Source organism: Carcharhinus amblyrhynchos, chromosome 5 (assembly GCF_965287045.1).
Source record: "Carcharhinus amblyrhynchos chromosome 5, sCarAmb.v2.hapA, whole genome shotgun sequence".
NCBI lineage: Eukaryota > Metazoa > Chordata > Chondrichthyes > Carcharhiniformes > Carcharhinidae > Carcharhinus > Carcharhinus amblyrhynchos.
This window is the reverse complement of record NC_137328.1, coordinates 78,799,659-78,825,241: the sequence shown is the minus strand read 5'-3', so window position 1 is coordinate 78,825,241 and position 25,583 is coordinate 78,799,659. Positions and strand designations below refer to the sequence as shown.

General features: G+C 42.0%; 1 protein-coding gene across 4 annotated transcripts in view; it reads right to left on the bottom strand.

Moving 5' to 3' along the window:
• The window catches only part of pdzph1 (PDZ and pleckstrin homology domains 1), a 61,064-nt gene extending 35,682 nt beyond the window's left edge, over positions 1-25,382 (bottom strand). For 2 of the 4 annotated variants that reach the window (XM_080189053.1, XM_080189056.1), the window contains exons 1-5: positions 25,134-25,382; positions 19,049-19,155; positions 14,094-16,802; positions 12,222-12,419; positions 4,627-4,797 (exon numbers count right to left, since the gene is read on the bottom strand). In XM_080189053.1, coding sequence (XP_080045179.1) covers positions 4,627-4,797; positions 12,222-12,419; positions 14,094-16,802; positions 19,049-19,103 — 3,133 coding nt within the window. In that variant the 5' untranslated portion in view covers positions 19,104-19,155; positions 25,134-25,382. Of the gene's footprint in view, positions 1-4,626; positions 4,798-12,221; positions 12,420-14,093; positions 16,803-19,048; positions 19,156-20,422; positions 20,568-23,876; positions 23,963-25,133 lie in introns of those variants that run through there. The other 2 variants (XM_080189055.1, XM_080189054.1) reach the window with 2 other exon arrangements.
• Positions 25,383-25,583: the final 201 nt, after the last annotated feature.

Sequence of the window (25,583 nt, the reverse complement as noted above, 5' to 3'; positions counted from 1 at the left end):
ATTATTTTCAATATTATGGACTAATCTTGTATCTGCTGCAGTATGAGAAGCCTTGCTGAAACTTAGATCACAGGACCTCCCATTCAACAGCTGGTGGATGCAGTTTGGCAGAAGGCCATTAACTCAGTGAAAGATGCTTTTTGTTCTGCTGAAGCCTACTAGTCTTTGAGTGTAAGGAGCTGTCCAGTACTGAGTGCTGCAGATTGACCTGTTTCAAGGTCAAGGACAACCACGTGAAGAACACAGTTTTACAATGTCTGACTAGGCAAGGGCACATTATAGGTCCCACCCACCATAGTATACATAGGGGCTGGAGTCCAGGGAAACACCTTGGGTTACATTTGTATATTGGAAAATGTTTTTAATTAACTATTAACATAAATATTACCTGTAATATCAATGGAGTGAGGCACCTTAGAGCACCATGCACAGCATTGAACAAAATTAGTCTATATTGCACTTTATGTAATATATTTTAATTGTTTTGCAAGACACTTTTATGAATTATAAAATTCATTTTTTGAAATAAATGAATGATGTTAAAGTTGTATAACACATTAGTTAGTTCACAGTTGCACACATGGAGGCTATATATGTTCTGACATGGTCCTTCTTATCTGGGGACTATGACATACTATAGACATAATCTAGTATCTGCTCAACAGTGTTTATTGGTATTAGTTCTAAACAGAGTAGGTGTGCTGCTTATGGGCATGACGTTCCCACCTCTCTCTCTCGAGTCTAACACATGATTAATGATCATAGCGATGCATCATCATCTACACCATACGTTAGCCTATCCATTCTGTTACCATTTTATAATACATTCCCCCATCCCAGGTACATTATCCAATTTTTTAACAGCAACATGAAACTACGGATGAGATTTTCTGCCCCCTCCCTCCCTGACGTGATTCATGTCGGTGGCCAACCATTGGTCAGAGGCAGGACAGGAAGATCCCACTGGGGGAATGGCCCGAAAATTTTGATCTATGTCTCTAACTGTTTACATTGTATTTCTGTAACTGCCTTTTTACAACTACAGATTCTAACCAACTCCAATTTCTACTCTTGCTCCTCTTCAAATTAGTCCTGAGGAATTCAGTCTCCCACAGCATTCTTGGTCCCCAGGGAAGGCATCTTCATAGCATCATAGAACCCTGCAGTGCAAAAAGAGGCCATTCGGCCCATTGAGTCTGCACTGACCACAATCCTACTCAGGCCCTTCCCCCATATCCCTACATATTTTTCCCACTAATCCCTCTAACCTACACATCTCAGGACACTAAGGGGCAATTTTAGCACGGCCTATCAACCTAACCCGCACATCTTTGGACTGTGGGAGGAAACCGGAGCACCTGGAGGAAAGCCATGCAGACACGAGGAGAATGTGCAAACTCCAAGCAGACAGTGACCCAAGCTGGGGATCGAACCCAGGTCCCTGGAACTGTGAAACAGCAGTGCTAACCACTGTGCTACTGTGCCGCCCATAAAGAACATCAGTGCATCATGTGGGTTTTTACAACAATTGACAATTTTGTGGTCACAATTGGCCTATATTAATAATAACTGAATTTAAATTTTGCCAGCTGCTCCAGTAAGACTTGAACCCATGTCACCTGAGTATTGAACTAGGTCTCTTTTACTGGTCCAGTGACAATACCACTACACCACTGCCTCCCTGAAAAAGGTCTGGGAAACCTGAGAGTTTCTTCTTTGTCTTAGCGGACATCAGTAGCAGCAGAATGGAGCAGCATTATAGCAGCGTTGCTGGGAAGCAGAGTGTTGGATGATTAAACTGTCATGACAGTAATGACTGTTCAATAAAAAACTGATCCAAGAGAGAAGACTGAAGAGCATCAAGCTTTGGACTCTCTTGGTCTAGAAGAGAGGACTCAGGATTCTCTGAGGAACTTATTGCTCCCTCGAAGCACTCAGGGAAAGACCTATAGAAGATGAATGATCTTTAACTCCAGGAAAGACTGTCACAGCCACATCATCCACTGCCGCATCACAGACTGAAAAGATATTGAATATCTGAGATTTCAATGAATATGGACAACAAACAGGGAAAAAAAACAAAATTCCTGTAAGCCTTTCAGGAAAAGCTGAGGATATGGAAACAAGACTGCACCATCTTCTGTGATGGAATGAATTTCCTGTAGATGATTAACTTGGAAACAAAATTGCTCTACAGGATTCTGGAGCTGCAGAAATATTAAAGATTCTGCTGTGGCTTTTGTGCTGAGGTGCTGCTCCAGAGGGAAGAAGTCTTCCAGCTGGGTAAAGGTTTCACTTGACTTTCACTACTGGAAGGTCCAGCTCTTTGGCAGTGTGATTCTCTATGATCTTTGAAATAGAATCGGGCAAGGCATTCTGTCTGGAAGTCTCTTCCTGAACAATGAGAGATAAATTAGATTCAGTGGAATAAAGGTCTGAATACTGCTTAGCCACTAGGAACACAACTGACTCCAAAACAACAGAGGCTTTTCATGGTGCACTTCTCAACTTTTAAGACTTTGTTCACCAACACTTCACTCAGTTGCTGCAACGTCTTCCTCATTAGTTTCTTCTGGGAAGAGCCAATTCAGGTCTTCATGTAGATTGTTGCCATGTGCCACAGTGCCTTTTGTTTCTGCCCACCTTTGGCCCAATTTCAAGAAGAACTGAGATATCCATAACTTCAATCTCTGCTGGGGGCCTAGTGGATCGTACCTCTGTGGAAGAAAGGAACTTGCTGCCTAGTGAATAAAGGTCCTCAGCTGCTGAAGGCTGAAGATTCACTGGTTCGAAACAAAAGGTTGAAGACTATTCCATGAAAGATGGTAAGTCGTTCTAATGCTGGGCATCATCTGGTTCTTTTTATGATTCCTAGTAGCATGCCAACATTGCCACTCAATAAAGGTGTATATTGATTGTGGATAACAGAGAGAGAATCAAAAGTCTGTTGCCCCTTGCAGTGAAGAGGAATAATAGTCCTGCCTTTAATTTGAAGGTCAGTGCCATACGTTGTAATTTGGACCTTGTAATTTGATATCTGATGGACGAAGGGTTGATGGCTGAAGCTAATTGAAATCATCATCTTAAATGTTTACAACAGTTCCAGTATCAATTTGAAAGATGAGCTTCAATTTGAGCATTGAAGCCTCAAACTGGCACTAGAGCTGACCAATATCCGGTTAACTTTCCCTACGAACTCTGTCATTTTGTTTTTACCTAGATTTCAATTTTTTTGGATGGAATATGGAATATGTTTCATAAATATTTTCTTGTCTTCTACATCAATTAATGTTGTTGGATTTGCAGAAATGTTTAACATATTCAGTTTTGTTGCATTGAGAGCATTCTGCACCTCCTGCTGGGCACTCCTGGTGTCGATGTTGGATATTTGTACCACAAGCATCTCAAAATGGCTGCTGATGCAGGGTTTCCTGCCCTTTTGCCCAGTTTGGTGGCCTTTCAAATGGGTGAGGCCTTTGCCTGTGGGCCTATTCAACCAACAGAGTAATGTGAAGCTTTAGAGTCATGCCAAATTGCTGGTTTCACAGAACCACGCTGGTTAAATTCTCTAAGCTCGGATACTGGACCACTTGAACCAACAATGTAAGATCATTTTTGGTCTGGAGAAAGTTGGAGAGTTTTTCATCCCAATGTGATCACGGATTAAGTCATACTTCAGCCAAGAACTAGCTAGGTTGGTTAAAAGTAATTCAATTGACTTCCTAACTCGTTGAAACCTTTGGTTAAAACATGCTGGTACAATAACTAATTTCACTTTGGGCTAAAGGCTTTGAGAATGGTCTCAAAGTTCACAATGTACTACTCCACTTCCTGCCTAAAGGAGAATGGTGTCTGCTACTGGACTTACAGCATAAAGATTGGAATGACTTGATGCTTCTGTTCTTTAGCATGTAGGCCCAATAATGCTTGATAGCATAGGAAATGAATAGTATTTCCGTAATTACCAATTCTATTCTCCCTGTGGGCCCCCAAGACAATGAAAAGGGAGTGGGGGGATGTGTAGGGATAGGGGCTTCACAATATATGGTCATTTCCAGTGTGACTCCTGCTTCTATTGAGATGTTAGGCTATGCTATTGAGTTTTTTTTTCACTTTGTGTTTCCTTCAGTAACACCAATGCATGTTTTACATCAATGTCTCCATTGCTGCCACCATATTCTGAAATGGTTCTGAGGACTCTAAACAAGGTACTTGGTTACTAGGCAGACTGTACACATACTCTGGTATCTGCTTAATACTTGTTCATTCACGACAACCATATAGATTTCAGAGTAGGCATGTTGCTCCTTGATACAGCGTTCCAACCTCTCTCTCTCTCTCTCTCTCTCTCAAATCTAACATATGGTTAATCTCATCACCTACGTCATACATGAGCATATCACATCTGTTAACCCTTTGCCTTCATCTCTATGTTGTAGTATAATGCTCACTTACATAGCAAATTTGGCTCAAGCAAGTGCCTTCACTAAGATGCACTTGGACTCCAGGCGCAGCTCAGCTGTAGGATATTGTATTCTAATTTTTGTTTTAAATTATGGAACTATTATTTTAAGAAAAAATAGCAATTGCTTTAATAAATTGCATAAAATTGTGTAAATATATTACTTGCTACAGGTCGGGATCTCTTTCCAAGACAACGGGGAGTATTGTCGGAGTTGCTCTCATCACCTCTGAAGATCCAGGAAATGGCATTAAAAGTTTCAGTGTAAATTCCCCTTTGCTCACTCTCAGCCCGGACTTGGGCCAGATCCACGGAACGTGTGTCCTCTGAGTTTACTGCACACCATAAAGAGAAAACAGAAATAACTATAAAAACTGCATGTACATGACTTTCATAATAATAGCTTAGTGATCATAATCTTGACTGGATTTAGTGATCATAATCCTTCTCTAACATTTGGACCTACAATTTATTTCAAGTTAAAAACAAATTATTAGAGCAACATTCAATATTTTACATTAATTTTGGATGCAAATATCATTGTGCACATTTCATTATTTGCATTTAGCGCATATAAATAACCTGAATGATTGTGACAATCCCCAATGAAATTCATCTCAAGATCTTTAGCATGTTTTTTATTCATTAGTGGCTGTGTGTTCTGCAGGATGTGTTCACAATAAAAGTTTAAACTTTATTTTATTGGTGTCACAAGTAAGATTATATTAACATAATAATTAATATGATAATCCCCCTAGTCGCCACACTCCGGCGCCTATTTGGGTACACTGAGGGAGAATTTAGCACGGCCAATGCATCTAATCAGCATGCCTTTTGGACTGTGGAAGGAAACTGGAGTACCCAGAGGAAACAGACATTATTATTCCATGTCAGGAATATGGATTCATAGGAAATTTCTGATATCATAAATCATCAATCAGAATTATGAGTGAGGGAAGCTGGACTATACAGTGAGGTAGCACATTGATATTTGCATCCAATCTGGTCTGAAGGGGATGAGGTGCTCCATTCTCTGGAAACAGTAAATATCCATTATGAAATGTCAGTCTGTGATCTTTTCCCAGTGAGTATGAAGCTGTAGTACAATTAGACATAGACTGACTTCACATTGATATCTCAGACAGAAAATCCATATGAGTGGTTGGGTGGACAAAGTGAAATAATTGTTCCTAGTCATTGATATCTCATTGCTATGTCGGTTCAAAGTCATTCAAGGTCACAGACGGACGTAGAAGTGCATATTGAGTTTTTGGATTTAACGTATTTATAGGATTACTGTTCCACATGATTTTGAAAATGCAGATGGCTCAGGTTTCAGGGCACGTTGAAGCCATAAGTGGTTACGTGTCAGATGCCTGTCAAATATGGAAATATTTATGTCACTAGCTAACCAGGATATATGCTTCCTCTGTTCAACATTTCAGGAAAGGGAAAACATGTAAATCAAAAATGAAAAATTAAACACAGATCCTGTGAAGTAATTGTAAAAGTACCTCCATTTTACACTGTATATCTGTGAAATAATAAAGTAGTTGCCATGCCTGAGAAAGTAAGAATTCTAAAGTCAAAAAAGGGAACTGGGACTGAGCTTTACATTTAAAATATGTAGCTTCTGGCAAGCAGAAAGAATATTTCTCGGCATTGTGCCTTTTTCAATTGACCAGAAACATGGGGTGGGGGGGGCGGGGAATGGCGGCAATTGATCCCTGGTGCATTCTCCTTGACTGAACAGAGTTGACGTCTTTTTTGAATTTGGCTGTATTTCCTAAGAATGCTGTACGTGCTCTGCACATGTCCTGTGCATACTCTATGTGTGCTCAGTGTGTACTCCGAGCATGTTCTGTGCATGACTGGTATGTCCCGTATGCATGCTCCATTCATGCTCTGTGCATGCTGAGTGCATGCTGCTTGCGTGCTCCCTGCATGCTCTCTGCACAGTCTGTGTGCTCTGTGCAAGCTCTGTGCATGTGGAATTTGAGCATGATGTGTTGTGACATCATTTGAAACAACAGAGTAGGCAGTAGCCAGGATCAAAGATTACATTGCTGAGATTATCACAGTTGGGCAGCTGCATCCTTTTAATGTGCACACACAGTAGAATAGTGAAATGTATGAATCTGTAATCATCCAAAATAAAATTAGTTCTGCAAATTTAGTTTTGATAGAGTGAGTCTTGGAATGGAGAGTTAAGGAGGTTGATTCTAGACATGAGAGATTTAGCAGCTGAAAACACAAGCGCTGATTTAGGAGCAATAAAGAATAATAGAGGCAGGAATTGTAGGAACACACACATCACAAAGGGTTGCAGGGGTTGGAGAAGGTCATAAAGATAGGGAAGCATGTAAGGTCTGGATAGGTTAGTGATAGCTGTAGATACTGGAGAAAATATCAGAGATAGAGAAGTATAGGAGTGATCCCCGTGGAAACTGTCAGGTTTCATGGTGGCTGTGTGTGGCAGCCATTGCCGATTAGGTTGCAAGTCTCTCTCCCTACATAGCTAAAAAAAAGACATTCGCACTGCACGATTCTTCTCCTGTCAGTGTGCTTGTCTGTGCACAATTACATCATCAGTGCAAGCGCGAAGTGGTCCTGGCAGAGTGGGCACAGCAGTGACAACTTTGGATCTCTGCATGCGCACATGCAGAGCAATATTCATGCACAGAAGTGCTGTTGGTGGACATCTTGAGTTGGCAGGAATTTAAACAAAAGCTTGGGGGACAACTGTGCATGCTCCATGGCAACACCTCGACTAAGTGTCCACAAGCCAATCAATCAGCACCCATTTCTCACGCAGTATAAATTGTTTTTCCCTTTGAAATTTTGTATCTGTGCAGCTTTCCTGAGGAGTGCAAAATGAAAAACTTTGACAATGAGTCTCTTTGTTCAGCAACACTCACGTTTGGTACTTTCCCTGATACTTCCTCAGATAAATTTTCACTTTTAACATTATAGGGAAATTCTCTGATCTTTTTCATTCCCACCCCACTGCCAATGAGAATAGAGAATTTGGCACTCAGCTACAACCCCATTCCCTGCAGCGGCACTGGAGAATCCCAGCCACAGATGCAATCTGAGGTTTTCAGCCTTTGTCCCTATAGAACATTTCTGGAGCTTCCTAATTAATTTCTTAAGATTTCTGCTACTCCTGTGCAACAAAATCTTTTAGGATGGTGCCGGAGCTTTGTGACTTCTTGTGAGCTGTTAACATAAGAACATAAGAAATAGGAGCAGGAGTAGGCCATCTAGCCCCTCGAGCCTGCCCCGCCATTCAATAAGATCATGGCTGATCTGTCGTGGCTCAATTCCACATTCCCGCCCTCTCCCCATAACCCTTAATCCCCTGGCCTATCAAAAACCTATCAACCCGCGTCTTAAAAATATTGAGCGAGGCAGCCTCCACCACTTCAACGGGCAGAGAATTCCAGAGATTCACCACCCTTTGAGTGAAGAAGTTCCTCCTCAACTGTGTTCTAAACCACCTCCCCTTTATTTTGAGGCTGTGCCCTCTAGTCCTACTGTCCTTTCTGAGCGGGAAGAGCCTCTCCACCTCTATCCTATCCATCCCATTCAACATCTTATACGTCTCAATGAGATCTCCCCTCATTCTTCTAAACTCTAACGAGTACAAGCCTAGTTTATTCAGCCTCTCCTCATAGTTCAACACCCTCAACTCCGGTATCAGCCTAGTAAACCTCCTCTGCACTCCCTCCAAGGCCAAAATATCCTTGCGTAAGTGCGGCGACCAAAACTGCACACAGTACTCCAGCTGCGGCCTCACCAGTGCCCTATACAGCTGCAGCAAGACCTCCCTTTTATATTCAATCCCCCTCGCTATATTCAATCCCCCTCGCTGTTCCTAACATACCCTCTAATTCTATCTTTACCTCTCGTTCTACAATTTTAAAACTGTACTCTAATACTTTTAAACTGTCCAATAATGTCCTATTTCAATTTCTTGCCACCAGACTTTTGAAGTTGGTGTATTATATATTATATATTAAGTTGTATATTAAGTTGATCTTTCCCTATACCCTACCTACTATGACTGTAAATGCTATATTCTGCACTCTGTCCTTTCTTTCCTTCTCTCCTATGTACTCTATGTATGGTATGCTTTCTTGGTATAGTGTGCAAGAAACAATACTTTTCACTGTATACTAATACATGTGACAATGATAAATCAAAATGTGCAAACAGAATCACAATTTTTAAAGTGTAATTTTTTTCACAAGATTTAACATTATTTATGCTCGCTCTTCGAGCAGGAAGAGGAGATGACTATGGGGGTAACCAATATCCCTTCTCCAAAAGAAAGGTCAATCAATAAAAGTTAGATAAGCTGTTTATATTTGAAATTTGATGGAGCCAGAAATTTAATTTAATTTTTCACATTTCTGGTTCAATTAATAAAGAGATGTATAAATAATGGAATAACTAATGAAAATTGAAAAATAATTTTAAAAGTATTCATTCATAGCACAAATAGATCATTTATTCTTAGAAATATAGAATCCTATAGTGCAGAAGGAGGCCATTTGGCCCATTGAGTCTGCATTGACAATAATCCCACCCAGGCCCTATCCCCATAATCCCATCTAATTACCCCACTAATCTCTCTAATCTACACATCCTGGGACTTTAAGGGGCAATTTAGCATGACCAATGCACCTAACCCACACATCTTTGGATTGTGGGAGGAAACCGGAGCACCTGGAGGAAACCCACACAGACACAGGGAGAAAATGCAAACTCCACACAGACAGTGACCCGAGGCCGGAATTGAACCTGGGCTCCTGGAGCTATGAGGCAGCAGTGCTAACCACTGTGCTACCATTGTTGTATTTATTAAATAACATAGTAAATTAAGCAGCATTATGAGCTTTCATATAGAATTCAAATATTATATAATATTTTGAAACAATTATTTTGGACAATATGGTTAGTTTCCATGGACGGAAATCCTGCAAGTTGCGTCATTTTTATCAATTGCTATTTGCATTGTGGAGTTTGAACTCATGAAACAACAATAAGGGACCAGAATTTTTGATGAGTGGGAATCACAGTTGCTTGTCACTCCATTCCTGTACTTACCCAGATTGGGAGCTACACATTTCTCACAAGGTTTGGGTCAGAAGAGGAGAGAAATGTGCAATGCAACTGATTCAGGGGAGGGATAAGAGTGTGTGTAAGAGAGAGAGCCTGGTGAGTGTGTGAGAGAGAGCAGAGAGTGTGTGAGAGGGAGTGGAGTGCGTGTGGGGGGGGGGGTGGCGAGTGCGCGAGAGAGGGGGCTAGAGTGTGTGTGAAAGAAAGCGGTAACTGTGTGTGTGTGAGAGAGAGAACGGTGAGTGTGAGAGAAAGGTGTGTGTGTGTGTGAGAGGGATGTGAGTGTGTGAGAGAGCACGGTAGTGTTCTTGAGTGTGTCCGATATGAGTGTCAGATTTCCAGTATCACACCTCCCAATAACAAGGACAAAAGGTAAGTCTTATTTTTGATCACCCACTATTTTCAGAGGTTAATGTTTAGGGGATGTGGAGCTGGCGAACGTATTTGCGATGGTGTGCTTAAAATATACATAGATAAAGCCGGAAAAGACATGCTTACATTTGATTTCTGTTTCTGTGTTCACACCTATTTTCCAGCATAAAAGAGACGTCAAATTTACGAGAATGCTTGGGTTCCTTGTTGCACTGGAGGTGTCAGTAGAGTTTCCACAGCTCAAAAGTTTGGAAAACTGTAATCTACCTGATTAAGCCTTCAACTGGTGAATCAGTACTCTTCCATGTTCAAGTCCACTTAAGCAGCAAGGGCAGCAAAGGTGTAGAATGAGTGGGGGACTTCAAGTCCATCACCAAGAGTGGCTTGGTAGCATCACTATAGACCGAGTTGGCCAGGTTTTAAAGCGCATGACTGCTAGACAGGGATAGCGGCAACTGATGACGAAACCAACAAGAGAAAAAACCTACTGACTTCATACTTATCAGTCTGCCTGTCACAGATGTATCTGTCCATGAAAGTGTCAGTAGGAGTGACAACTGCACTGTCCTTGTGATGACAAAGTTCTCCACATTGAAGATACGCTCCATGGTGTTGTGTGGCACTACCACTGGGAGAGATAGGATGGACTTTGAACTGTTCTAGCAACTCAAAATTGAGCAACCATGAAGCACTGTGAGCCATCAGCAGCAGCAGAATTGTACTCAACCACAATTTGTAACCTCATGGCCAGCATATCCCCCACACTACCATAGAATCACTACAGTGCAGAAGGAGGCCATTTGACCATGGAGGTTGCACCAACAACAATCGCACCCATGCCTATCCCCGTAATCCTGCCAGCACCCTTGATATTATGGGGCAATTTAGTATGGCCAGTCAACCAAATGCACATATTTGGACTGTGGAAAGAAACTGGAGTACCCAGAGGAAACCCACATGGACACGGGGAGAATGTGCAAACTCCACAGAGTCACCCAAGGCTGGAATTGAACCCAGGTCTCTGGTGCTGTAAGGCAGCAGTGCTAACCACTGTGCCACCCTGCTGTCCATTTGCCAGCCTGCCACTTATTATCAGTAAGCCAGGGGATCTGGTTCAGTGAAGATGATGGTGCCAGGAGCAATACCAGACATATTTAAAAATAAAGTGTCAATCTGGTGAAGCCTTAATGAAGGAATACTTGTGTGCCAAACCTCAGTGGCAGAATGCGATAGACAAAGTTAGGCAATCCCACAGCATAATTAAAATTGCCACCTGGGTGTCAGTTTTTTCTTCTTGCCAGATGTCTGGCCTTTTGAAGCCTGATCCTTTTGTGCCAGTTTTTCATGCATCCCTTTCCTCCTCATATTCCCACATCTCAAAGCTATCATTTCCAGTTAAGCATCTCCTGTTCTTAATTTACAGGGACCCAAATGATTCTCCTGTTTGCGTGAACATATTTATGTTTTACTGTCCCCCATTGCCCTCATTCTATTCCCTTTTAACTGCTGTTCATAGAATCGTAGAATCCCTACAGTGTAGAAGGAAGGAAGCCATTTGTCCCATCGAGTCTGAATCGACCACAATCCCACCCAAGCCCTATTTCCATATCCCCACATATTTACCCTGCTAATTCCCTGACACTAGGGTCAATTTAGCATGGCCAATCCAACTAATCCGCATATACAAAGAACAAAGAACAAAGAACAACACAGCACGGGAAACAGGCCCTTCGGCCCAACGAGCCCGCGCCGCCGTCCCATTGTCTCAGTGACCTATTCATGATTTTAGTCTACGCCTAATGTGCGAGGATCAGGGAGGTCCAATATAGGGACAATTTGTTACCCAATCAATCAGCCTAAAAGCGCATCTTTGGAGTGTGGGAGGAAACCGGAGCACCAGGAGGAAACACACACAGATATGGGGAGAATGTGCAAATTTCACACAGACAGTGACCTGAGACCGAAATTGCACCCGGGTCTCTGGCACTCTGAGGCCATAGTGCCACCCGTGTTAGTTCTATATCTTTCCATTTTAATAAAAAGGTTCACATCTGAAAGGTTCATTTGTAAATTGTCGCTACAGATGTTGCCTAAACAATGAGTTTCTGATTCTGTTTGTGTACTGTGTAGGCATCTTAAAAAGATAGATAGCCAGCAGGTAAATATTCCCAAAGAATTTTGAAAAGCAGAGCCCAAGGAATACTGAAACCTAGAAATCAAATGTTTTACCACTTCCTTCTTTATGTCTGTCCTCATTTCTTACCTGATTCCTGATTGCTGGTGATTGAATTTGCTCCCGTTGAGTTGCAATGCTTGCTCTCCTTAAACTGTTTACGTCTCTTCGCCCAGTGATCAGATCCTTCTGTTGAAGCAGTTACCTTGCAAATCTCATTAACCTCCCCATCTTTTTGCACAGAATCAGTGGGCAGCTGCAGAAGACCACTTGCTTCTGCCTTCAGATCTATTCGCATCAGAGAGCATATCAATAATGTTATAAGTCTTCAACTTTTGCATTCGTAAGCTATGTTTTGTTTATCCTATAAGACAAATAGTTATACACTATCTGAAATGAGCCACAGCAATTTGAAGAACAGTAACATAGTACGTAACATTACTTGTCTCACCATGAATTTTAGGAAAAAGTTGTCAATGGACAGAGCCGATTGAAAAGTACTTCTCATTGGTGCAGGACTTGGTGTACCATGCTGTGTGCCAACCTGTCACTCAGTGACAAATTCAGCTGAGCTGATTTTTCCAGAATGGGTCAAGATTTCCTCCATCGTGAGGGCCATCTGTGTATTTAGCATGTTTATAAGTAACAGGGTTCCAATTCTATATTTATAATTTATAATTCAATGGGTGGCACGGAGGCACAGTGGTTAGCACTGCTGCCTCATTTCACCAGGGACCCGGGTTCAATTCCGGCCTCAGGTGATTATCTGTGTGGAGTTTGCAAACCCTTCCCGTGTCTGCGTGGGTTTTGTACTGGTGCTCTGGTTTGCCTGTTAGTCATGGGGATTATCAGGATAAATACATGGGGATATGGGGAGATTGCTGTCGGTGCAGGCTCAATAGGCCAAATAGCCTCCTTCTGCACTGGAGGGATTCTATGATTCTCTGATTCTATAATCGGCTTGGTGTAAAAGAAATCTATCCAGGATTAAAATTGGAGCGTGAATCACTCCAAGCTGCTCTTGCACACCCTCCAGTGGTTAGGAACAGAGCATCATCAGTAAGGGTTATTTCATATTTCTATCAGCTGCAGCATTTTCCTTCTGTGATATTAGCATTGATCTGGATATAGTGTACAAGACTATTTTAATTCTTGACTCTCTGTAATATTAATCGAGAATTGATCCAGAAGAAGAAAACAAAGTTGGATAAATATCAATAAATTTGCTCTCCCCATAGCATTACACGTATTTATTGTTCGTAATATACTATAGGAAACATTTAACCATACTTGCTCAAATCCCTGTGTCTAAAATCAGGTGTTACCTTGTTAAAGAATTCCAGCATCATTGGCAAACCAGCTCTGTGTTGGAGCCTAGAAAATGATTTTGCCTTTACGTTCATTACTTTTATTTAATTTCATTTTGGTGATTTTTCTCTAATCACAGTGAGGCGATGGCCTAGTGATATTATCACCAGACTATTAATCCAGAAACTCAGCTAATGTTCTGGGGACCTGGGTTCGAATCCCACCACAGCAGATGGTGGAATTTGAATTCAATAAAAAATTCTGGAATTAGGAATCTACTGATGATCATGAAAAGTTGTCATATCATATGGATAACATTGGAATAGTTTAGGTTAGAGGGTCATTGGATTGGTTCCACTGGTCGGCGCAACATTGAGGGCCGAAGGGCCTGTACTGCGCTGTAATGTTCTATGTTCTATGAAGCAATTGTCGATTATTGGAAAAACCCATCTGGTTCACTAATGCCCTTTAGGGAAGGAAAACTGCTATCCTTACCTGCTCTTGTCTACATGTGACTCCCAAGCTACAGCAATGTGGTTGACTCTCAACTGTCCTCGGGAACTAGGGATGGGCAATAAATGCTGGCCAACCGGCGACGCCCATCTCCCATGAACTAGAAAAAATTGGATATCTATGGTTTCCCATTAATCATACCTTGCTGCCATTTTGTTTTCTCAGTGCACTCTGTCTGCTGGCAATTTGTTTGCACTTCTTTCTGACTTTCATTGGATATTGCATTGTCTGGCTGTTCTGCAACTTCACTTGGACAGTTGACTGTCACAGGTTTGTCTTCACCATCCGTGTCCCTGTTCACTGTTTCCTTTTCTTCCCCCTGAATCTGAGCATTGTCATTTTGGTCAGTACAATATTCTATGTAACTATCTTGCTTGTTATTGGCAAAATGAACATGCATTGGTTCCCCCTGTAAGTCTTTAGGAAGACTGCTCTCTTCTTCTTTGCAAGTTGAGGAATCTGCATTCTCAAGGTTCTGTTCAAGAGTATCCATCGTTGTAGTAAGGGAAGTCTGTGACAGATGTTCAGTTGCGAGTGAAGCATGCACATGTCCCACAGTGCCTGAGGGACTACAGTCTGGTTCATCATTAGGCATTTCTGCTGAATTCAATGCACTGATCAATGTCTCTTCCTCATTAAATTCATCAAATGCAGGGCAATGTTGTGAAACATTAGCATTTCCAGTCATACAACTGCTATTTTGAATAATTAGCCTTTGATCAAGAGTCCTTGTCTGTAATATTGTCACTGACCGTCTTCTCTTCTTGAATTCGGTGTTTTTATCGGCTGTCTTTTTTGTGACACCTGCATTCAACTCAGAAGTGGTATTCAACCCATCTGCCAATTCTGCTGATAAGTTATTTGCCTGACTTGATACATAGTCACTTGTTGAGCTTTGTGACGATGGAGTGACGTGAATCTGAAGTTGTTCAGTTGTTCGTGTCATGTCCTCAACTATTTCACTTGGATAGTCACTATCTAAAGTTTCGTCAAATCCACTTTCTGGAAAATCACCTTGCTCCTGTGGCTCTACCATTTGCCACGAATCTACATCTCTATTGGTGAAAATGTTCATTCCTTCCTTAGAGAATGTACTTTGACATAAGCACAAATCTGTTCTAAAAATGTCACTATCCCCATTAAATTCTGATTGAGAACCTGGATTCAGACAAAACAGATTATCGATACTTTCTTCAGATTCAAATCCAAATGAACCAGTGTTGTTGCCAGCTAATATACTAGAATTCATTTCTGGGGATTTCACGAGACTCAATGTGTCTGATGAAGACCAGTGATTGATTCTACCCCAGTCTTGGGAATCCATGCAGTTTCCCCTGCCCTGACTGCTGTATTCCTGAAAACCCATATAACTTTTAATATCTTCAATAGAAACTCTCTCTGGTTTACCTTGTTTCCTGGGAAGTGTCTGTATAAAGAAAGGGGGAAGAGGAGTAAGTGAAGAATGCTGCTGCCCTTGGTACAGAAGATTTGGAATTTCCTTCCATTCCATCTGAAAAGCAATACTGATAGTATCCACTTCTGGATATGTTTTTCTCCTTACCCCTAGTCGTTTCTGATAATCACTTTGTGTAGAAGAACTGTTTATGTCAGCAATGCTTTTTATTCTGAATTTCATTTTACTTTTGACAAGCTCATTCTTTGTAGGACTTGTTCTGAATGGTGCAGGAGATTCCTCTAATGCTTGGAATCTGAGGTCATATTTAGATAAATATTTCCAAATGCCCATAGTGCAATCCTGTCTACTATCTGTAGAAGAGGATTCGGATCTTGAATTTGGAGATTGTTTCTCCATCATTTCGTTTAGCTCTGAGGAATGATGTCCCTCTGAATCTGCTGATGTAACAGGTGAGTTATCAGACTCTCTGCCATGATTCGATTGAACTTTATATCTGCTCTCAGGCGTCATGGTGAATGGTTCCATATCTTCACGGTCATCTGCAAACACTTCAGGAGGTGGCACATTCAAAGAACAATCTGTATATAGACTTTGACTGGACCTGTGCTGTCCAGAGAGAAAACTGAAGTCTGACATTGTGAATGAGCTACAAGGTCCTTGCGATTCTGGGTAGCCATTGGGATATAAAATCCTATCATCATTATGTTTCTTTTCATGTGCAAAATTTTCATAAAAGTTTTGTTTATTTGTTAAAATATCATCCCTGTGTCTGAAGTTATGTCTCCCAGGTATCCTCAGATCTGTGTCATTTGTTGTTATATTAAGTTTTAGCCAAGAATTTCTATCAGTTGGTCGCATGCCATTGGTTGAAGTTGCAGAGCAGGACAAGAGCGAATCATGCCGTTGACGTGTTGACCAGTCATCCTTATCGAATACACTTCCTCTGTTTCCTATCACAAAAGTTGCTCCATCACCAGAAAATGAAATATTTTTGATTTCCACTTCAATGCTGGATAAATTGCATCTCACTTTGGCAGAAAGCTTTTGCTCTGTGTTATCAGCTTTTGTTTTTTTTGGAAGTTGCTGATGCTGCAAAGTAATTCCACTTGGTTCGATTATTTCTGGATCTAACCGTGAATGTTCTATTGTGACTGTTATCATTTCTGCTGAAGCTTGTTGAATCAATGTTTGGAAGATGATTTTGTCCTTTCCTGTGTATACATTGTAGTCTGATACATTTTGTTGTGTTTTGGATTTGAATGCACCTTGACAATTTTTCCTACTATCTTCATCGCTGCTTTCCTCAGATGACTGTGCTACTCCACTCTCTGGTGGAGCAGTTTTATTTTTCCTGGGAGAGTTCATGGATATTTTGTCTTCCAACTTTTCAGTGTTGGTATTCAGACAGTTGGACTCAATGGGCAAACTGCCACCTTAAAAGGAAAATGTATATTCAGTTAATGTAAAGGTTATATAAAGGACAAGTTAAAATTTGTCATTAGAAAATATGCAGATAAACGCATTCGGCCAATCAACCTCACTACTTCAATAATTCATTTTCATATTATATCCTATTATTAACTCCATCCCATCCATTTAATCATTTGAGGCAAGGTTGTACAAAAATAGAACTCGACTCTCAAAGGTAATGAAATAAATTTTAGAATATTCCTAACCCTTCTATTTCTGCCTTGTGAATCAGAACAATCTCATTGAGTCTAGTGGTGTATTTAATTATCTCAGTCTATATCTATTCCAATAACTTTCAACTTCATTTCCAACAAAATATTTATCCAGCTTCTCCGTGAAGCAATCAATCACACTAATCTTAGTCATTTGTACTGGGCTTGTGTCATGTACTCCATTTTCTATTTTTATCATTGCTCTATGTTAATTTTTCAAATGGATTGGTATTTAATTGGGAATTTGGGGACAGAAGTGGGGAAAGGGGAATATTTTCCAATTAGTGGGAAGTGAAAGGGACGTGTCCCTTGGTATTTGTACTGGGATTTCGTTTTCTACTCTATATTGGATGAAGAAATAAAAAGCTGTAAATCCAAGTTTGCTGCTGATACTTGTCAATCCAGGCCCGAGGATACCCAGGTGCCCTTTCTAACCCAACTTTCCTGTGCCCAGTCCGTAACCCTGTACCTTACAGCACTTAAGGTACAATCCAGGTATGTTTAAAAGAGTTTAGGGTCTCTGCCTCCACCACCAACTCAAGCAGCAAATTCCAGACATCAACTATCCTATGCAAAAAAATTCTTTGTCATGTCCCCACTACACCTTCAGCCACTTATCTTGAATTAATGTGTCCTGGTTTTGAAACAATTTTACCCTGACCACTCTATCCCTTCTCAATTTTGTACATCTGAATCAAGTTATCTCTCAGCCTTCTTTGTACTAAGGAAAATTAGCCCGACCTAACTAACCTCTCCTTGCAGCTACAATTTTCTAGCCCTGGCAACATTCTTGTAAACTTCTTCTGTTCAGGTCAAATTTTGGTCCAATCTTCCCTTGTTTCCAAGAACAAAATAAGGCTTACATCCAGAAACTCAGATCCACCCTCTCTCCAGCACTTTCCTTCCATCATTGGTTTGAGAGCCTACCTCAGTTCCTACCCACCTGGCATTAAATCCAACCATCTCCCCACACAGTCCTAGTCCTTTGTTCCAGTTTAGACTCAGATCCTGGTTTATCTGTCATCCTCCTAGGCTGCAGTAATTCCATGACAACCATCACATTGCAAAACCAACAGGATGACCACTTGGCCAGCTTATGACCTCTCTGCTGCCTCTGGTCCTGATCCCGTCCTCTTCCAGTCTGCATTTTCACTCCAGTTTCTCATGTACCATTGCAATTTTCAATGTATTCTAGACACTTTTTCCTATTCAGCTTTGGTCTTTTCCTATTTGGAATAAATACAGACACCTTTAACCAGGTGCTTTATGCTCACAATAATGCCAGTCCTTGGAAAAGTAAAAGATGCAAATTCTGTAAACTTGGCGAAACATGTGGAGAGAGAAAAGATTATAGTGAAATATTATGTAAAAGATAGAAATTTACAAAAATGGAGACAGAATGAAGAGTTAGAGATGGGAGTACAGAAGCAATTAGTAAAAGTGTACACAGAAATAATGGAAAACATAAAGATAAACAGAAGAGACACGAGAAATGGAGGGTAAGAAAATTAGTCACAGGCAAAAAAACATAACTTTCCTGTTAACCTTTGTTATGAAACAATATTGCAAGATCCACTTGTATCACCATTGGTGTCATAAAAGCCCTACAGTGCAGAAGGCCCATCGAGCCTGCTCTGACAACAATCCCGCCCAGGCCCTATTCCCACATTTATCTCCTGTATTTACCCTGCTAAATGCCATGACACTAAGGGGCAATTTAGCATAGCCAATCAACCTAAACTGTACATCTTTGCACTGTGGGAGGAAACCAGAACACCCAGAGGAAACCCACGCAGACATGGGGAGAACATGCAGACCCTGCACAGACAATGACCCAAACCAGAAATCAAACCCAAGTCCCTGGTGCTGTGAAGCAACAGTGCTAACCTTATTTAATTGTAATTTGTCATGCATTATTTTATCTTTCACTGTTGCTTGATTTTAGCTGCATATAAACATTGATGAATTTCTAAAAACAATCTTGACAACCTACTTACTCTCTTTGGAATTGGAACATTTCCTTTTTCTGCTCCTTCTCCTTCTCCGAGTCATCTTGAGGGAAGCTGAAGGCTTCCTGATATGTCCAAATCTTTAAATTCTGAGACTGTAAATAGAAAGTACATAAAGCAACAAATGATATTGTGAAAATTAAGAACACAAACTTTATTTTTTCAGTTGTTAGTTTCTTTTATATGATTGGATGGCAGTAAATAATAATTAGCAGTGGCTGTTACCCTTTTTTTCTATTTTTAATGAATTTTTATCAAATTGGTTCTACTGATACTAACAGTGTGAGTTAGAATATAAGAACATAAGAACATAAGAAATAGGAGCAGGAGTAGGCCATCTAGTCCTTCGAGCCTGCCCCACCATTCAATAAGATCATGGCTGATCTGTCGTGGCTCAGTTCCACATTCCCGCCCTCTCCCCATAACCCTTAATCCCCTCTCTTATCAAAAACCCATCAACCCGCGTCTTAAAAATATTTAGCGAGGCAGACTCCACCACTTCAACGGGCAGAGAATTCCAGAGATTCACCACCCTTTGAGTGAAGAAGTTCCTCCTCAACTCCGTTCTAAACCGTTCCCCCCTTTATCTTGAGGCTATGCCCCCTAGTCCTTTCTGAGCGGGAAGAGTCTCTCCACCTCTATCCTATCCATCCCATTCATCATCTTATACGTCTCAATGAGATCTCCCCTCATTCTTCTAAACTCTAACGAGTACAAGCCTAATCTATTCAGCCTCTCCTCATAGTTCAACCCCCTCAACTCCGGCATCAGCCTAGTAAACCTCCTCTGCACTCCCTCCAAGGCCAAAATATCCTTGCGTAAGTACGGCGCCCAAAACTGCACACAGTACTCAAGCTGCGGCCTCACCAATGCCCTATACAGCCGCAGCAAGACCTCCCTACTTTTATATTCAGTCCCCCTCGCGATGAAAACCAGCATCCCATTTGCCTTCCTGACCACCTGCTGCACCTGCAAGCTGGGTTTTTGCGACTCATGCACAAGGACCCCGAGGTCCCTCTGCACCGTCGCCTGCTGCAGTTTTTCTCCACGTAAGTAATAATCCTTCCTACCATTATTCCTACCAAAGTGGACCACCTCGCACTTGCCAACATTAAATTCCATTTGCCATTTCCTGGCCCATTTGCCCAGCCTATCTAGATCCTTCTGTAGACTCTCCCCACCCTCCGCACAATTTGCCTTTCCACCAATTTTGGTGGAAAGAGATTTACTTTTACTGCAGTCCCCTATCTGACACCATTCTTACAAAGTAGGGAAAATTATGACATATCAAAATTGCACTACAAGTTGACTTTGAAAAATAACCTTCATTAAGATCAATCTTGACAGTTTTTTTGCTGTTACATTTTGAAATACTTTTGCTGAATTTTCTTCCATATTTAAAGAATCTGTTCGTAAACACCCTCCTTAGGCTGCCTCCAGAATAAAATGATGCGGAGATGCCGGCGTTGGACTGGGGTAAAACAGAAAGAAATCCCACAACACCAGCTTAGAGTTCAAACAGGTTTATTTGTAGCAAAAGCCGCAAGCTTTTGGGACTGGCTGTCCCGGAAGCTTGCGGCTTTTGCTACAAATAAACCTGTTTGAACTTTAAGCTGGTGTTGTGGGATTTCTTTCCAAAATAAAACACATCAGTTAATTAACTGAACTATAATCTTCAGCTTATCTACTGTGGAGTCATATTAACACTGACATGGATGAAGCTGTGCTAATTCTTAATTTCAAAAGAACTCTGAAGGTTTTACCTTAAATGAAATCAGCAAAATCAGTAGCTTTCATTGATATAACTTTAACATAAGAACTGCCTTAAGATGCACCATTGGAGTACAATGCAACAAAAACTGACACTCAATCAAAGATGTGATAATAGGACGAGTGACTAAAAACTTGGTGAAAAAGATTTGAAGAGGGAAAGTGAGCTGGAGAAGCAGAGAAATTTGGAGTGGACTGGTGAACATTGTCAATAATGCATGAGTTCCAGAACTGGAGGAAAACTAAGTTCTCATATGATAGACAAGGTACAGAGATGGGTGAGGGTATAGGGTAAGATAATATTGCGATTTGAACATAAGGATAACAGTATTAAATATGAAGTTCTGGCAAACTGATGCTGGTCAGTGAGCCCAAGGGTGATGAGCAAATGAAATAAATTGTAGGAGACGTTTTGGGCTGCAGAGTTTTGGGTGTAAGCTGCCTTGGAGAGATGCCAGCCATACTGATTGGCCAGCCGGTCTCCAGACCCTCCAGACACAGCGGTGCAGTGGTTAGAAGAGACACTGCAGCAATGTGCCTGGAGCTAGGTTTCGACACATAGAGAATAGGTAAGTGGTAGGTGTCCTGCGGAGAGTACGGTAAGGGAGGGCACCCCAAATCAGAAGGAGGTTTGAGATGGAGATAAAGGTTTGATGGTTTTTCTCTTTACTCTCCTTGATCCAGCATTTGCCCGTCAGTCTGAAAATTGAAACTGGGTGGGAAAAAGCTCTTGTGGCAATTAAACAGCTACTTAACCCCTTAACTGGGCAAAGGCAGACATTCCCCCTGTGGGAAGCCTCTGTTTTATATTACTTCCATTTTACATTTATTTTACCTTTTTTAGGTCCAACATTTGTGCAACATTTTCAAGGATATATTCTTATTAACATTCTCACATGTTAGTATGATGGGATAAATGGAATATGTTTATCAACATTTTCACATGGGATAACCCTGCTAAAGTTCACTTGTGCTGGGACATATCAGGGGTTATTCTCCCAGAAATCCTGAATCGGCGAAAAAACTGGTGGAAATCACAACTGTTTTCTCAGTTCAACTTCAGACCTGAATCTCCCACACACTGTGCACTGCAGACATCACAATCATGAATATCAGTAAAATCCCAGAGAGAACGGGGCCTATTCGTGCCAGAGTCTGACAGCTGTGGTACTCTGTGCATATGCAGTGACCCTGATCTGGGACCCTTGCAGTGCTGGCTATACCACCCGCACCACAACCCCCCCCCCCACCCCGGATTGCCCTCATCTCCAGTCCCACTCCGCAGCAGTGGCAACCCCCTCACAGAGGCAGACCCCTCCCTTGGCAGATCAGCCTGCCCCGATCGCTGGCCTCCCAACAACCCTGACCGATCCCAATGCAGAGCGGCAGCAGGACCCCCCAACCCGCATCGATTGCCCCGTTGGCCCTACCCACAATAGGCTCTGCCCCCTTGTCACCACCCACAATAGACCCCACCCACTTGGCCCTGACCCCTTATCCCCACCCCTTGCCTCTTTGGCCCCACCCTCTTGGCAGTACCCGGTGCTCGATGAGCAGTGTCAAAGTTCCCCTGAACATGGGGACTTTGCCCCTTGGGCAGTGCCAGGGTGCCCATGCCCAGGGGCCACCAGCCCCCCACAGGCTGACCCCCTGGGGGGAGCCCCAAATTTCCCCCCTTTATTTCAATGGGCTCATTCCCCGCAAGTAGGGAGCTACCTAAACCCTGCTGGAGTGAAATACTCCTGGCGGGGTGGGAGATGCTATTGGACCCAGAGAATTCTGTCCAGGCCCGATAATCACATTTAAAATACATTAAAGACAGATTTAAATGACTTGCCTCTCTTCCTGCCGGTTTCCAGCGTGGTCCCGACTGTTCTCTAGCTGTGAGAGACCCCGCAAAATAGCTGGCATGCAATTCTCCCATCCCAACGCACCAAAATATGTGCATGCCGGGATGGGAGAATCGGGTCCTCATGTTACAAATCTACAAAATGCTGAAATGTGTTCTGCACACACCCAGCTCTCAGCTAACCTTGGCAAAGACCACCTTTACCTCCTGTACAATGCATGATCGGAGGTTAGAATGAATTGGTGTCGGCCACCCTTTGCAGATGTATTTAATGGACCATTGAATGTAAATGGGTATTGAATAATAATATTGTACAAGAACAATCGAGAGATTACACAGACTGGCAGAGAGACAGGAGATATCTGGTAGAAGATTGACAACATCTTGTCAGTAAGACGCAGAGAGAGAGAGAGCAAACAAAACTGAAAAACTGGTGTACATTTTGAACTTCTAATAAACCCTTACAATTTACTGATGAGGTGCAGTGAATTCCTGAACCTAACACCCCTGAGGCCCTGACTGCCCCACCGTGAAATTGCTTCCAGTTGGGGAGTGTGGGAGGTAGGGGGGAATTCCGGATGGAATGCAATTTGTGGCTCTGTTTCTGAAATAGACTGTTGCAGAAATGTCAATAAATTGAAGAGGTTTGAAAAGGAGTGCGAGTAAGGTTGGCAGGGATTTTAGAGGCAAGAACTTTGTTCAAAGACTTAGGAGAGGAAAACAACATTGAAGGTGGGACAGTAGGTTGAACAAGCAAAAGGATTAATGTGGGTTGTTTGAGGAATGGATGAGGACTGCTAATTTGAAAGGAAATGGATGAGTTTTACAAAGTCACGTTACACGGTGACCAGAATCAGAAGCAATTTGGTGGGAATAGGGACAAGAACAGGGACAAGAAAGCTGGTGATGGATCTGAACATGTTGATGTGAAAGGGGCCAGGAGAATAAATAGGATAGAAGCTAGAGAGATGCAATCCCAACATGGTTTGTTTTTCTTCATGACAAGCTCTCCCACCTTCCGTTGGGTTGGTGCCGCTGGTGGCTGGATGAGGCCTTTAAATGGGCATTAATTGCACTGGTAAAGGTCTCAATTGGTTGGGGGGCAGGCGGGGAGTCCATGAGCAGGAGTGGAAATGCAGCAAGTTGCCCACCTGCAACCCTCCCATCTGATTAAATCTCTCCAGCCACCTAACATACCTGGGGCTGTGGGAGAGGGGGCATTAAATTCTGCCCTTCCTGATAAAACTTGCATCATTTGGTTCCTTCGTAATTGTCCAGTGGTATAGTGATTGTAATCTTCTGGTCGTTCACACCGGCAGGATCTTCAAGTCCGACCAATGGCATACCCCTGCCATGTGTTTTCCAGCAGCATGGGGGGGGAAATTAATACGAAATCCCATTGACAGCTGTAGAAGATCCAGAAGATCCCACCATTGATCAATGGCACATTGCCTGAGAAGAATGCCACAGGGAGGCCAGAGAATCCGGTGATTAAAGTGCACCACAGCTACCAATCTGATGTGTTAATTCTATGAAACGCAGTGAAGAGGCCAGCAATTTTAGCCCCTGGGGGAAGATAAAGTCCTTTCTAGACCATTAGGGGTAATCGTTACATGGGGTAGAAAATAGGGAGAGTGGAATGCTCCCACAAATTTCTTTGGGTTAAGTACTCTCAGTCTCTGATATTCTCCACATTCTATACCAGGTTGGATATCTGTAAAGATCATGGGCTGAACTGTGTCAAGAGGACAGAGGTTTCATTGCTGGGCCTACAAAATCTGCAGCTCCTGTGATAAGCCTTAAAGGCTAAGTGTTGTCGAAAGGAATTCAGGCAGGTTAGGGTAAGCCAAGGCCTATTGGCAAGGCCAAGGAACTGCTCACTGGGTCATGGAGTGTCTATAAAGGGGGTAGCCCCTCTCTCCCAAAGTCCATTGGGAGTGCACCAAGTTTGAAATGCCCATGGGGACTGGAAGTGGCCCTTAATTGGCCATTTTAAATGGCTCAATTGGGGTCTTCAGTGAGTGGCTGGACCTCCAACTTTACAGCTGGCAAAATGGCAGTGGGAAGACATTGGGTGCCCCTTACTGAGATGCCATCCTGGAACATTTTGCCAGTCCTCCCACTTCCCAGCCTATCCCCAAAAGGCCTGGAAAAATCTGGTTAATTTTCTAACAGCTGCCACAGAGGGGTAGCAAAGATCAGAGGGAAAAGTGCCCAAGTACAACTCGGATGCAAGTTGACATGATCCACAGATTAACAGGAAAAAAGAGAAAGAGAGTGGGAGAAAAGGAGATCGGAACATCTCACAAAAGCCAAATTATTGTTATACTGTAATATTAAATGCAATATCACATCAAGAGCATTAAAATTTGGGAAAAAGGTAAATCTGAATATCACTACATTAATAACATTACTTTGCCTGACATGTCTATGAAATCTGATTATCTTTCTTACCTTGTTTAACTTGGCTGCTCCTAAATGCTGCAAGATCGGTTTCTGTGGCAACCCATGCCTAAAAGCCGACAACTGTTCCTTTGATTTTGAAATTAGAAAGAAATTCAGAAGTTCTCCTTTTCTTATTTCAGTTCAATAGGTTCTAGTCATGCAAGTAAAATACCCCTTTAGGGAATTCTGAGAATTCGGGAAGTGTGTTTCTGTGGAGGCAGTCACTACCAGAACATTTTTTATTTGTCTCCCTTTGCTTGTTCCAGTTTCTGTTTCTATTTTTGTCTCTAAGCCCTGAAGCTGATTACTTGGCTTAATCCTTCAGAGCTTAAGAAATGTTCTACCTGTGTCTTTCCCTGTGACTGGTGTGCTTTTTGCTTAAAGGTCTCCTTACTTAATTCAAGAGCTGTAATTATGAGGAAAGGTGACAAAGACACATTTAATGTTCTTGCTTCATCT